At 39.6% G+C, this 15,368-nt stretch overlaps 1 protein-coding gene and 1 non-coding gene across 6 annotated transcripts in view; one reads left to right on the plus strand and one right to left on the minus strand.

The window, feature by feature from the left end:
• Nucleotides 1–441: 441 nt before the first annotated feature.
• Nucleotides 442–15,368, minus strand: part of MAGT1 (magnesium transporter 1) — a 61,118-nt gene continuing 46,191 nt past the window's right edge. For 3 of the 5 annotated variants that reach the window (XM_028842515.2, XM_077989485.1, XM_077989484.1), the window contains exons 8-10: nucleotides 15,155–15,229; nucleotides 4,847–4,937; nucleotides 442–3,326 (exon numbers count right to left, since the gene is read on the minus strand). In XM_028842515.2, the coding sequence (XP_028698348.1) occupies nucleotides 3,311–3,326; nucleotides 4,847–4,937; nucleotides 15,155–15,229 (182 nt within the window). In that variant the 3' untranslated portion in view covers nucleotides 442–3,310. Of the gene's footprint in view, nucleotides 3,350–4,676; nucleotides 4,938–15,154; nucleotides 15,230–15,368 lie in introns of all 5 variants that reach the window. The other 2 variants (XM_077989482.1, XR_013413145.1) reach the window with 2 other exon arrangements.
• Nucleotides 10,857–10,959, plus strand: LOC114675151 (U6 spliceosomal RNA). The gene has a single exon (XR_003726248.1). It is a non-coding gene; the product is annotated as a U6 spliceosomal RNA (small nuclear RNA).

Here is a 15,368-nt window from a genome sequence, read left to right on the forward strand (position 1 = left end):
AGATCTCTTTACTCCCTGTGCAGTGTTTCTACTCCACGTTTGCAAATGAGCTGCTGTCTAGTTTCATATAACTTGATAATCTGCCAGGGTAATTTTCAAATCAAGTTTTTATTACCAAAAGGAAATTACCTAGTCAAGGAATGTTCACTGTCTGGGACGAAAGGTAGATCAATTGTTGCAAACAGTCATTTATCTACTCATCTTGGTTGTTTTGACTCACCTAATGGGTAACATTAAGGATGAGGGACCATGTATAGATTCCTAGAAGAATATATCCCAATCCAGAAATACTTAAAGAAACTGTCCCATCAAACTGTCCTTAGGATAATATGAAATTTAAATGAATTTAACTATAACTTCAAAATGGAATATCCTAATTTTGCAATTCTAGTTTAGTGTTTAAAACTCACTCCTCTTTAGATGGTAATCAAAAACTCAGAATTTAGATTGTAAAAGTTTATTGATATGGTCAAAAAGCAAACAGCCAGACATTTGGTTATCTTTGCCACTACAATGTGTCTTTCTGAATTGTATCTTAAAAATGCATAACAAATGATATTTAAACCATTACTAGAAAAGTAAATGAAGAGTCTACTTAAGGCACTTCATATGAAAGCTAATTCAAAATTTTCACAAAAGTAACACTATTTTATAAGTGTAGTAAATTAGCTTTCCACACATTTTAGCCAGAATGCTGCCTTTCTCCTTACAGAAGAATGTGCTCTTAAAGGGAGAAAAAGCAAATACAAAAAACTGTCATTCTGTCAATGTTCATGTCAAATTATCTGGAACTATACAGATTACATGGCAGTAGTATTCCTGTGGTGAATCTGTACAAATCAGGGCATCTTCATACAAGTCTCATAAGAACCATAGCATAGATTTGGCCTGAGACAAGTACAAGAATAGCAGGTAAGGAATTCAGAATCTCACAATTTACAGGTGAGTAATTAACAAAAAGTGGCTGCTCCATTAAAGAGTAAAAGGTCAACCATATCCCCTCATCCATGAAATCTAGTAATGAAAAACAAAAAAACCCACATAAAATATTTCTTCTAAGGCTACTATATCCATCTCTTTCTGCAAACCACATGGCAGGGTTATTAGAAGGTAAATAGCAGGTGGCAGTCATAGTATCTTTTTAATGTAATACTTGTAAGATTTCCTTAAAATTATTTTTTCACAATTACAATTATCCTATTTCCACAACAGTGGCATTTCAGGTTACTCTTCACAACTATGGGGAGGTTATAGTTAGATATAATGATAACCATGAAAACATTCTTCACAGAAATTTGGTTAGCACATATGGTTACTTCCACCGACAAAAAAAAAAAAAAAAAAGACAAAATTAAAAAAAAAATCCCTTCAAATTTGTACTTTGTTTCTCCACCTAAAGGAAGAGAATAAAGACAAAATAACAGCAAAACACAGAACAGCTTTCGAGAAACGCTTAATTTCTATATACAGGCAACACCTCAGTATTTTATGATTTTCCTTTCCCATTCTAAGGGAGTCCTTTTCTTTCTTTTTTTTTGAGATGGAGTTTCGCTCTATTGCCAGGCTGGAGTGCAGTGGTGTGATCTTGGCTCACTGCAACTTCCATCTCCTGAGTTCAAGTGATTCTCGTGCCTCAGCCTCCCGTGTAGCTGGGATTACAGGCGCCCACCACCACACCCAGCTAATTTTTGTACTTTTAGTAGAGATGGGGTTTCACCATGTTGGCCAGGATAGTCTTGAACTTCTGACCTCATGATCCGCCTGCCTCAGCCTCCCAAAGTGCTGAGATTACAGGCGTAAGCCACCACACCTGGCCAGGGAGTCCTTTTCTAACTGAGCCTATTTTTCTCTTAGGTACAAATGGAATAAGTGACAAACTCTAATTTGCAGAAACATTTTAGACCATGTATAAGTCACACCGATTTTAGCACTAAGTTATATTTTTATCACAGATGGGTCACCTTAAAAGAAAACTAAGGAGATGGGATGAATCTGAAATCTTTCTAAATACAAGGTAGTTAACACCATACTCAAGCAGAAATCATAATCCTGTATTTAGAGATACTTTTTTTTTTTTCTGAGACAGAATCTCACTCTGTCACTCAGGCTGGAGTGCAGTAGCATGATCTTGGCTCACTGCAATCTCCGCCTCCCAGGTTTAAGCAAGTCTCGTGCCTCAGCCTCCCAAGTAGCTAGGATTACAGGCATGAGCCACCAAGCCCAGCTAATTTTCATATTTTTAGTAGAGATGGGGTTTTGCCTTGTTGGCCAGGCTGGTCTCTAACTCTTGGCCTCAAGCAATCCACCTGCCTTGGCCTCCCAATAGATGTCCTTTTTCATGTTCACAGCTATCGAGAAGTATAGACATTGCTGGTGTGGTAGCTCACACATGTCATCCTCGCACTTTGGGAGACTGAGGTGGGCAGATCACTTGAGCCCAGGAGTTCAAAACCAGCCTGAACAACTTGGCGAAACCCTGTCTCTACTAAAAATCCAAAAATTAGCCTGACATGGTGGTGCACACCTGTAAATCCCAGCTACTTGGGAAGCTGAGGCAGGAGAATCGCTTAAACCTGGGAGGCAGAGTTTGCAGTCAGCCGAGCTCACGCCACTGCACTTCAACCTGTGTGACACAGCGAGACCCTGTCTCAAAAAAACAACAAAACAAAACAAAACAAAAAATCACAGCACTGTATTTCAGTAGGAAATAGGCAAGGAGGAGGAGAAATGACTGTCTTTTCGAGGGCTAGACGTGTGCTCTAAAGAATGGTGTTCCATTTTCAGAAGACCACGTGGCACATATAATTTCTCTACCCAAAAGGAAAGATGCGTAAAGTATACACATCCACGCAAAGATGGAAAAGCTAAGAATGAATTCCTGATGTAGTTACCTGTAACAGGCATATGTGGGAACACCTGGTCAGGACTTACTTTCCCCATCTTTGGATAAGGCAATATAAAATCAGATGACCAAGTTAACTGAAGTAGTTTTGAGCTTTGTGCTAACTAAAACAAAGTAGTAGTTTTACAATTTTTATAATATACTTAATTCTACTAAATTAAATGTTCCATAAAGTTCACTGGGAAGAGAAGGTTAAGAGGATAATCATTTTCAAATACCTCATGATTTTGACAGAGAATTGTTTGTTAAGGCACTACACATCTTCTTTGGTTAAATGATTAACTATTTAAATCACTTGAAAAAAAGAGGTAATACAAAATACACAAGTTGCATTCTTCTTTTCAAACACACACAGTTTTCATTTTTCAATTTCCAGTACTCCAGTGTCAACATATCTCTGGGACCTTTTTAACTCATCAGAAAGCTGAAACAAAAATATATACCAATCTATTAGTCTCTGAAAGAAAAGTAGGCTTTACTTTTAATCAATAAGCAGTATGTTGGTTTTAACAGATAAAAGAGCATTTTGGTACGTACGAGATAATCTTTGGGTATCAATAACAAAAAGTGAGAAACACTGAGAGACCCATTAGTCTTATGACAAAACGAAATAGAACAACCCTCAAGCTAAACTATCTCCCGAAAAGAGACACTAACTAATAATTTTATTTTTTTGTTTTTTTTAGAGATGGGGTCTCACTATGTTGCCCAGTCTGGTCTGGGACTCCCAGGCTCAAGTGATCATCCTGCCTTAGCCTTCTGAGTAGCTGGGACTACAGGCACACAACACTGCTACTGAATCAACGCTGCTGATCAAATAATTAACAGAAGTCCCAGCAAAATTACCCTCACATCCCAATTAGTATTCTGTAGAGGATAAATTATTATAATTATTATTTTTGAGATGGGGTCTCACTCTATTACTCAGACTGGAGTGCAGTGGCACTCTATTTCTTAAAAAAAGTAGAGGTGAGAAGTTTTTAAAAACATTTTAAAAAATCATTTCTTCTTCAAAAGGAAGTATAGTATACAGACAAGGAGCTATGTGAATAAATAATGGCATAAAATGTTCTAATCATTATGTATTATAGAGATATCTAGAATCAACTAGGTATGGCAAAATAAACCTAAAAGATGTTCCTGAGAAATCACATACTAATATTGTCCATTATACTATAATTAATTTTTATATGGAACATATCTGAATTACAGCTATCTGGGCATGGTGGCTGGCTAATGCCTATAATCCCAGCCCTCTGGGAGGCTGAGCAGGAGAACCGCTTGAGGCCAGAAGTTCAAGACCAGCCTGGATAACATAGCAAGACCCTGTCTTTACAAAAAATAAAAATATTAGCTGGGTGTAGTCATGTGCAACTGTAGTCCTAGCCTCTTGGGAAGCTGAGGTGAAATGATGGCTTGAGCTCAGGAGTTCAAGGTTACAATGAGCTATGAACACATCATTACACTTCGGCCTGAGTGACAGAGTGAGACCCTGTCTCTGAAAATAAATGAATAGGCCGGGCTCAGTGGCTCGCGCCTATAATCCCAGCACTTTGGAAGGATGAGGCAGGTGGATCACTTGAGGTCAGGAGTTTGAGACCTGATCAACATGGTGAAACCCTGTTGATACTAAAAATACAAAATTAGCCGGGTATGGTGGCACACGCCTGTAATCTCAGCTACTTGGTAGGCTGAGGCAGGAGAATTGCTTGAACCCGGGAAGCAGAGGTTGTAGTGAGTCGAGATTGCGCCATTGCACTCCAGTCTGGGCAACAAGAACAAAACTCCATCTCAAAAATAAATAAATAATAAATAAAAAAATAGATGAATAGAAGATAAAATAGTTTGGAAGCAAAGCAAAAAGAACAATATTATAAAGCAATATCAACTCTAATCATTCCAAGTATTGGTAATCACTATATAAATAAAAAAGAAGAATCATACCTGTATGGGTAGCCATGATATTTAGATCTAAAAATAGAGAGCATCCAACTGAAGAATAATACAACGAGTCCAATACCAGCCACACACATTACTGCAGAAAAATAAAAGGAGAGTAAAATGAGCAGGTTGAATATAATAAATAACCAGGGCAGTCTACACTTTCAGAGAGTGAAAAGGAAGGGGTATACATTATTGATAAATCTAAACTTTTCAACAATTTTCATCGCCATTTCTTGATCTTCAGGAATCTGCCTTCCCCTTTAATTTGCTCCATTACAATGTAATAGAGTAACTCCTTCACATAATTATGCAATTCAAATGTATGGAATAATGAATTCCTTTAAAGCCATCACACTGAAGGGTTTACTGTTAGAAACACTGTCTTACTATTGACAAGAAAATCACCCATTTTGTTTTTTGGGTTTTTTTTTTTTTTTTTTTTTGAGACAGGGTCTTGCTCTGTTGCCCAGACTGAAGTGCAGTGGCACAATCACAGCTCACTGCAGTCTCAACCTCCTGGGCTCAAGCACTCCTCCCACTATAGCCTCTCGAGTAGCTGGGACTACAGATGTGTGCCACCATGCCTGGCTAATTTTTTAATTTTTTTGAGAAAATGGTCTCACTACATTGCCCAGGCTGGTGTTGATTTCCTGGGCTCAAGTGATCTTCCTGCTTCAGCCTCCCAAAGAGCTGGGATTACAGGCATAAACCACTGTGCCTGGCTTACTTATTTATTGAACTTTAAAACCCCTAAAAGTGGCCTTGTAGTATTATTGATAAATATTAACTTAAACATCTGATGACTTCACTGTGATAGCCTCACTTGAAAATACTTTATTCACGCACAGGTAACTACACAGCCTTATATTATGTAACTCAATCAACATGGATTTCTTATTTGAATAATGAGAAAAAAAAATGTGATCCCAAACCCTAGATTCATAGCTCTCTCCACTAATCCCACATGTCATGTTCTACATTAGCACAGCAGTTATTAAAGTGAACTACAAATACTAATCCCCAAATGCTCAAGTATGGATTGCCATGACGTGAGGCTCTTTGACTCCCTGGACTAAAAATGGCTAAGAAATATAGAGATAGGGATGTAGGAAAGCATGTGTCCAACAGCAAAGGAAGCTCTAGGGCGGGGTGTCCAATCTTTTGGCTTCCCAGGGCCGCACTGGAAGAAGAGCTGTCCTGGGCCACACACAAAATACACTAATACTAATGAAAACTGATGAGCTGCAAAAAAAAAAAAAAAAAAATCGCAAAAAAAACCACCTCATAATGTTTTAAGGAAGTTTACAAATTTGTGTTGGGCCGCATGTGGCCCACAGACTGGACAAGCTTGTTCTAGGGAAACTTACTTAGTGAATGATAAGAAAATCAACTTTCGGTCGGGTGCTGTGGCTCACGCCTGTAATTCCAGCACTTTGGGAGGCCGAGGCAGGTGGATCACGAGGTCAGGAGTTCAAGACCAGCCTGGCCAAGATGATGAAGCCCTGTCTCTACTAAAAACTACGAAAAAAATTAACCAGGCATGGTGGCAGGCACCTGTAATCCCAGCTACTTGGGAGGCTGATGCAGCAGAATCGCTTGAACCTGGGCGGCAAAGCTTGCAGTGAGCCAAGATCACGCCACTGCACTCCAGACTGGGCGAAAAAGTGAGAGTCTGTCTCAAAAAAAAAAAAAAAAGAAAAAAAAAAAGAAAAGAAAAGAAAATCAACTTTCAGTTTTGTTTTACTTATGGAACAATTCTTTTGCCTTTTCTAATTTTCACACAATATGACTAGGGGCTAATGTGTAAATGTTAAACAATATTTCTCTAATTCTTTTCCCATTTACAAAAAAGAAGTGCAGCTTGCTGCCAATGCTCATTTAATTTTACATAATCATGCTCTTTGAGGCCGAAGTAAATCTGATTTTCCTTTTTTTTTTTTTTTTTTGAGACGGAGTCTCGCTCTGTCGCCCAGGCTGGAGTGCAGTGGCCGCATCTCAGCTCACTGCAAGCTCCGCCTCCCGGGTCTACGCCATTCTCCTGCCTCAGCCTCCCGAGTAGCTGGGACTACAGGCGCCCGCCACCTCACCCGGCTAGTTTTTTGTATTTTTTAGTAGAGACGGGGTTTCACCGTATTAGCCAGGCTGGTCTCGATCTCCTGACCTTGTGATCCGCCCGTCTCGGCCTCCCAAAGTGCTGGGATTACAGGCTTGAGCCACCGCGCCCGGCCGTAAATCTGATTTTCAATGTTAAAACAGAAAAACTGTTGTTGGAGTTATTACTAAACAGAACATCAGAATCATCTGAATCATCAGAATTGTCTATTTCAGAAAAATTGAATTCATCAAATGAATCTCTGGCCAACAACTGTTCGAGAATGGTGTAAACATTACACGTGGAATGCTACATTTTCTAGGATTTGACATTTTCAGTGATCAATAATTACTATATTTTATAAATGGAAATACCACTATAATAGAAATACAAATGGAATGATATCTAGTATATTACTCTATTTACAGCAATCTGTTTTCAGTAGTGGTAGTGGATCACTTGAACCCAGTGATATCTGACATATCAATTTTATTTCCAAAGTTGATATACTAGAGTGGATGTGAAAATAATAATTAAAGCAAGATATTTTGTGGCAGAGTTATCTCAGGGTAAACACTGCAGCCACAAGCACTGCTGGTGAGTATTCTCAGGGCAAATGGGAAAAGGGTTAACTTAACCAAAGAAGTGAAAGAACTCTATGATGAAAACTATAAAACACTGCTGAAAGAAATTGAAGAGGACATCAAAAAATGGAAAGATGTTCCATGTTCATGGACTGGAAGAATCGATGTTGTTAAGATGTCCATACTATCCAAAGCAATCTACAGATTCAATGCAATCCCTATCAAAATACCAATGATAACTTCACAGAAATAGAAAAAATAAAATTTATATGAAATCACAAAAGACCAATAGTCAAAGCGATCCTAAGCAAAAAGAACAAAACTGGAGGAATCATATTACTTGACTTCAAATTATACTATAGAGTTACAGTAACCAAAACAGCATGGTACTGGCATAAAAACAGACATACAGACCAATGGGAGAGGAGAGAGAACTCAGAAACAAACCCATACACCTACAGTGAACTCATTTTCGACAAAGGTGCCAAGAACATACACTGGGGAAAACACAGTCTCTTCAATAAAAGGTGCCAGGAGAACTGGATATCCATAGGCAGAACAAAACTAGACCCCTATCTCTTGCCATATAGAAAAATCAAGTCAAAATGGATTAAAGACTTAAATCTAAGACTGTAAACCATATATATATTTAATATATATTTATTTATATATTTATATATTTAATATATATTTATTTATATATTAATATATATATATATTTAAAGACAGATTTTTGCTCTGTTGCTCAGGCTGGAGTGCAGTGGCATGATCTTGGCTCACTGCAACGTCCACTTCCTGGGTCAAGCGATCCTCCTGCCTCAGCCTCCCAAGTAGCTGGGACTACAGGCACATGCCACCACGCCCGGCTAATTTTTGTATTTTTAGTAGAGACAGGGTTTCACCATGTTGGCCAGGCTGGTCTCAAACTCCTGGCCTCAAGTGATCTGCCCGCCTTGGCCTCCCAAAGCGTTGGGATTACAGGCAATCTACACATTGTCCAGCCTAAGATTGCAAACTATTAATATGAAACAACTACAAGAAAATATTGGGGAAACTCTCCAGGACATTAGTCTGGTAAAAAATTCCTTGAATAACACCCCAGAAGCACAGGCAACCAAAGCAAAAATGGACAAATGAGATCACATCAAGTTTAAAAGCTGCTGCAGAGCAAAGGATACAATCAACAAAGTGAGGAGTCAATCCACAGAATGGGAGAAAATATTTGCACAGTACTCATCTGACAAGGGGTTAATAACCAGAATATAAAAGGAGCTCAAACAACTCTACAGGAAAAAAATCTAATAACCTGATAAAAAAAAAAAAAAAACAAAATAATTCAATAGACGTTTCTCAAAAGAAGACATACAAATGGCAAATAGGCATAAAAAAGCTACTCAACATCACTGATCATCAGAGAAATGCAAATAAAAACTGCAATGAGATATCTATCATCTCACCCCAGCTAAAATGGCTTATATCCAAAAGACAAGCAATAATAAATGCTGGTGAGGATGTGGAAAAAAGGGAACCCTTGTACACCGTTGGTGGGAATGTAAGTTAGTACAACCGCTAAGGAGAACAGTTTGGAGGTTCCTCAAAAAACTAAAAATTGAGCTACCATATGATCCAGCAATCCCACTACTTGGGTATATACCCATAGAAAAATAAATCAGTATACCAAAGAGATATCTGTACTCCCATGTTTGTTGCAGCACTGTTCCCAATAGCCAACATTTTGAAGCAACCTAAGTGTCCATCAACAGATGAACGGATAAAGAAAACGTGGTACATATATAAAATGGAGTACTATTCAGTCATAAAAAAATAAGATCCTGTCACGTGCAATAACAGGGAACTGGAAATTATTATTATTACTGAGATGGAGTCTCGTTCTGTCACCCAGGCTGGAGTGCAGTGGCACCAGCTCATCTTACTGCAACCTCTGCCTTCCAGGTTCAAACAATTCTCCTGCCTCAGCCTCCCAAGTAGCTGGGATTACAGGCATGCACCACTACGCCCAGCTAATCTTTGTATTTTAGTAGATACAGGGTTTTACCACGTTGGCCAGGGTAGTCTAGAACTTCTGACCTCAAATAATCTGCCCACCTTGGTCTCCCAAAGTGCTGGGATTACAGGAGTGAGCCATCATGCCCAGCCTTGGAAATCATTAAGTGAAATAATTCAGGTACAGAAAAAAAAAATCACATGTTCTCACTTATTTGTGGGATCAAAAAATCAAAACAATTGAACTCATGGACACAGAGAGTAGAAGGATGGTTACCAGAGGCTGGGAAGGGTAGTTGGGGAATGCCGGGGGAGGTATGAATGGCTAATGTGTACAAAAAAAATAGAATAAATAAGACCTACTATTTGATAGCACAACAGGATAACTACAGTCAATAAAAATTTAATTGTACATTTTGAAATAACTAAAAAAGTATAATTGGATTGTTTATGACACAAAGGATAAATACTTGAAGGATGGATACCGCAGTCTCCGTGATGTGACTATTACACATTGCATGACTATATCAAAACATCTCATGTACTCCATAAATATATACACCGAGTATGTACCCACAAAAATTAAAATATTTTTTCTGAGTATTAACACATGCTCAGTGTAGACAAGTTAGCCTTTTATTCTCTAAGAAAATGTACTCATAGACTGGGTGTGATAGCTCATGCCTATAAATCACAGCATTTGGGGAGGCCAAGGCAGAAGGATTGCTTGAGCCCAGGAGTTCAGGACCAGCCTGGACAATGTAGCGAGGCCCCATTTCTACCAAAAATTACCCAGGTGTGGAGGTGCATGCCTGTAGTCCCACCAGTAGGGAGGCTGAGGTGGGAGGATCACCTGAGCCAGGGAGGTCAAAGCTGCAGTGAGTTATGATCTCTCCACAGCACTCCAGCATGGGCGACAGAGTGAGACCCTGTCTCAAATTTAAAAAAAAGAAAAAGAAAATGTGCACATACATATATATAGCATCACTCTGTATATATTTGTATCCTCCTCTTTTCAAACATCTAAAAGTGCTTAGAGCAGTTCCCAGAACATGCTAAAGAAACATCTATTAATTTGTGATCATTTTGTTAGGTAAGAAATTTAGATCAAATTGTCACTATTTCAGTATATGTTGCCAAAGTGTTTAACAATTTAAGTTCATGTCAGCAGTGTACTTTGATGGCCTTTTCCCAAGAATAAACACTGAAACAGGCAATTTTTTAAAAGTCAGGCAGAGTCTACAGCCATAGCACCCTGAATGCGCCTGATCTCGTAAAAAGTCAGGCAGTGAAAGGATGTATACTGACTGGATTAAAAACTGATAAAGTCTTGCTTTGGCAGCATATATACTAAAACTGGAATCATAGAGAGAAGATTAGCATGGCCCCTGTGCAAGGATGACATGCAAATTCGTGAAGTGTTCCATATTTAAAAAAAAAATTTAAAAACTGATATTTTTCTAATATGTAAAAATTCATTAATTTATGCTTTTAGAGATTGAGTCTCGCTCTGCTGCCCAGACTGAAGTGCAGTGGTGTGATCATAGCTCACTGACCTCAAGCCATCCTCCTGTACCAGCCTCACAAGTAGCTGGGATACAAGTGTGTGGCACCACATCCAGCTAAAAAAAATTTATTTTAATTGAGCAAAACAAGTACTTCTCAAATTTGAAGTTCAGTATCTTCATCTTTTTTCTAGAAGTTAAAGTAAATATTAGACTTTATTTAGGTAGGGTAATTTTGATGACATTTAACATTTTTATTTTTATTTTTTTGAGATGAAGTCTCGCTCTGTCACCCAGGCTGGAGTGCAGTAGTGCTATCTTGGCTCACTGCAACTTCCACCTCCTGGGTTCAAGCGATTCTCATGCCTCAACCTCCTGAGTAGCTGGGATTACAGGCACATGACACCATGCCTGGCTAATTTTTGCTTTTTTAGAGATGGGGTTTCGCCATGATGGCCAGGCTGGTCTCAAACTCCTGACCTCAGGTGATCGATCCACCCGCCTCGGCCTCCCAAAGTGCTGGGATTTACAGGTGTGAGCCACCATGCCTGGTTGACATTTAACTTTTTAATCATAAAAGGAAAATCTTGACCTATACTTATTTCAAGAAAGTAAAACCAAATTACATTGTTAGCTTCTCTCTGTAACAGACAACAATGTGTGAATATTCTAATATATAAAAAGTTCATGCAGGCTGGGCATGGTGGTTCATGCCTGTAATCTTAGCACTTTGGGAGGCCAAAGTGGGAAAGGTTGCTTGAGCACAGGAGATACAGACCAGCCTGGGCAACAAAGTGAGACCCCATCTCTACAAAAAATAAAATGAAATTAAGTGGGAGTGGTAGCATGAGCCTGTGGTCATAGCTACCTGGGAAGCTGAGGCAGTAGGATTGTTTGAGCCCGGGAGTTCGACACTACAGTGAGTCATTATTGCGGCACTGCACTCCAGCCTGGGCAACAGAGTAAGGTCTTGCCTTGAAAAAAAAAAAAAAAAAAAAGTCTGGCCGGGCAGGGTGGCTCACGCCTGTAATCCCAGCACTTTAGGAGGCCGAGGCAGGCAGATCATGAGGTCAGGAGTTCGAGACCAGCCTGGCTAACATGGTGAAATCCCATCTCTACTAAAAATACAAAAATTAGCTGGGCGTGGTGGCGTGCACCTGTAATCCCAGCTACATGGGAGGCTGAGGCAGGAGAACTGCTTAAACCCGGGAGGCGGAGGTTGCAGTAAGTCAAGATCGCACCACTGCACTCCAGCCTGGGAGACAGAGCAAGACTCCGTCTCGAAAATAAAAAAAAAAATTCCTTGCAAACCAAATAAAAGGGCTAAGACTCTAACATATAAATGGAAAAGATAAAAGGACAATTTATAGAAGGAAAAACATAAACACAAATGACTAATAAACATTTAGGAAAATATTTGACCTTATAACAATAAAAGTAGTACAAAATAATATATTTCCACCTTATCTGATTAGCAAATCTATATGTATCTATAAAACAGATACATATTTATGAGATTAATGTTGATAAAATTACAATGAAACGGCCAGCGCGGTGGCCCATGACTGTAATCCCAGCACTTTGGGAGACTGAGACGGGTGGATCACGAGGTCAGGAGATCGAGACCATCCTGGATAACACGGTGCAACTCTGTCTCTACTAAAAATACAAAAAATTAGCCGGGCATGGTAGCGGGCGCCTGTAGTCCCAGCTACTTGTGGGAGGCTGAGGCAGGAGAATGGCATGAACCCGGGAGGCAGAGCTTGCAGTGAACCGAGATCGCACCACTGCACTCCAGCCTGGGCGACAAGTGTTTTGAGACTCCGTCTCAAAAAAAAAAAAAAAAAAATGAAACATTATTATCCTTCTTTATTATTATTAATTTTTAAGATGAAGTTTCACTCTTGTAGCCCAGGCTGGAGTGCAATGGCGCGATTTCAGCTCACTGCAACCTCCGCCTCCCAGGTTCAAGTGATTCTCCTGCCTTGCCTTCCAAGTAACTGGGATTACAGGTATGCGCCACAATGCCTGGCTAATTTTTTTTTGTTGTTTGCTGTTTGAGATGGAGTCTTGCTTTGTCACCCAGGCTGGAGTGCAATGGTGCGATCTTGGCTCACTGCAACCTCCACCTCCTGGGTTCAAGCGATTCTCCTGCCTCAGCCTCCTAAGTAGCTGAGATTAACACGCACATGCCACCACGCCTGGCTAATTTTTGTATTTTTAGTAGAGACGGGGGTTTCACCAGGTTGGCCAGGCTGGTCTCGAACTCCTGACCTCATGATCCACCTGCCTTGGCCTCCCAAAGTGCTGGGATTACAGGCGTGAGCCACCGTGCCTGGCCAAATTTTTGTACTTTTAGTAGAGACGGGGTTTCACCATGGTTGTTTTTTTTTTTTTTTGAGACAGAGTCGCTCTGTCGCCCAGGCTAGAGTGCAGTGGCAAGATCTCAGCTTACTGCAAGCTCCGCCTCCCGGGTTCACACCATTCTCCTGCCCCAGCTTCCCAAGTAGCTGGGACTACAGGTGCCTGCCATTACGCCCGGCTAATTTTTTTTTGTATTTTTAGTAGAGATGGGGTTTCACCATGGTCTCGATCTCCTGACCTCGTGATCCACCAGCCTCAGCCTCTCAAAGTGCTGGGGTTACAGGCATGAGTCACCATGCCCGGCAAGGTTTCACCATGTTGATCAGGCTTGATGGCCTCTAACTCCTGACCTCAAGTGATCCACCCGCCTCGGCCTCCCAAAGTGCTGGGATTACAGGCATAAGCCACTGTGCCCGGCTGAAACAAACATTCTTAAATACCAGTAGTAGAAATCTAAATTATTTTAACTTGCCAAAGTAATCTCTAATGATTAAAACATCAAGAGAATTGAAAATAGACAGAGGATCACACAGTTATTCTTCTTCTAGGAATCTACCTGAAGGAAACAACGTAAAATAAGAATGATGGCTGGGCTCGGTGGCTCATGCCTGTAATCCCAGCACTTCGGGAGGCCGAGGCGAGTGGATCACCTGAGGTCGGGAGTTTGAGACCAGCGTGGCCAACATGGTGAAACACCATCTCTATGAAAACTACAAAAAACAAAAAAAAAACACAAAAAAAGCACAAAACCAAAAAACAAAAAAACTAGCTGGGCGTGGTGGTTGGTGCCTGTAATCCTAGCTACTCAGGAGGCTGAGGCAGGAGAATCTCTTGAACCTGGGAGGCAGAGGATGCAGTGAGCCGAGATTGCACCACTGCACTCCAGCCTGGGTAATAAGAGCGAAACTCCATCTCAAAAAAAAAAAAATAAATAAATAAAAATAAAAGATGCTTAATGTATCATGATAGTTACGGAAGAATAATTATAATTGAAATTAGGAAAAAACTAAACATTGAAAAAAATTGGAATACTTAAATTACAATATAGAGTATAAGTCGGCCAGGCACGGCAGCTCACGCATGTAATTCCAACACTTTGGGAGGCTGAGGTGGGAAGATCACTTGAGTCCAGGGGTTTGAGGCCAGCCTGGGCAAAGTGGCAAAACCCCATCACTACAAAAAGTACAAAATATTAGCTGGGCATGGTGGCACATGCCTGTAGTCCCAGCTATTACGGAAGTTGAGGTGTGAGGACAGCTTGAGCCTAGGGGTGGAGGTTACAGTGAGCTATGATTATGCCACTGCACTCCAGCCTGAGTGACAGAGTGGGACCCTGTCTTAAAACAAACAAAAACAGAGTATAAGTTTAAAATTACGTATATAGAAAAAGTTATTAGTTATTTAACTCCAGTTTAAAAGGGGGGTGTGAAGTGTCAAAATTTTATATATATAGTTTTTAAGATGTTTTTATAAGTGCAAAGAAATATATTTCAGTTTACAAATAATTAGTTTTTCAGTGGTGGAATAAATGCTTCATGCTTCTGTTTTTTTTTTATTTTTATTTTTTTACATTTTCTATAGAGCATATACTACTTTTATAATAGTAAAGGGGTTTAATAACAGACACGACATTTAAAGAAAAAATAGTAAAGGGGTAAAATAATCTACTTATCCTATAGGTAAGAGGAAAAGTGATTAAGAGATCACTCTTTTTCCATATTACAGGCAGCACTGTTACATTTTGAGTAAGGTGACTTACTCTTTCGCTTTCCAATATCCATGTCAGAGGTAGCAGCTTCACATAAAAGCACCATTCCTAAGGTAACTCCACCATCTTAGAAAAATTGTTTAAGGAGAAATTCGCACAGACATAAAAGACATCCCATTTTACCATTTCCAATTTCTCATGAAGAAAATTAAAATATATAAACCTTCAACTCTTCATTATAAAAAACCAAAACAAGGAATCTTGT

Source organism: Macaca mulatta, chromosome X (assembly GCF_049350105.2).
Source record: "Macaca mulatta isolate MMU2019108-1 chromosome X, T2T-MMU8v2.0, whole genome shotgun sequence".
Classification (NCBI taxonomy): Eukaryota; Metazoa; Chordata; class Mammalia; order Primates; family Cercopithecidae; genus Macaca; species Macaca mulatta.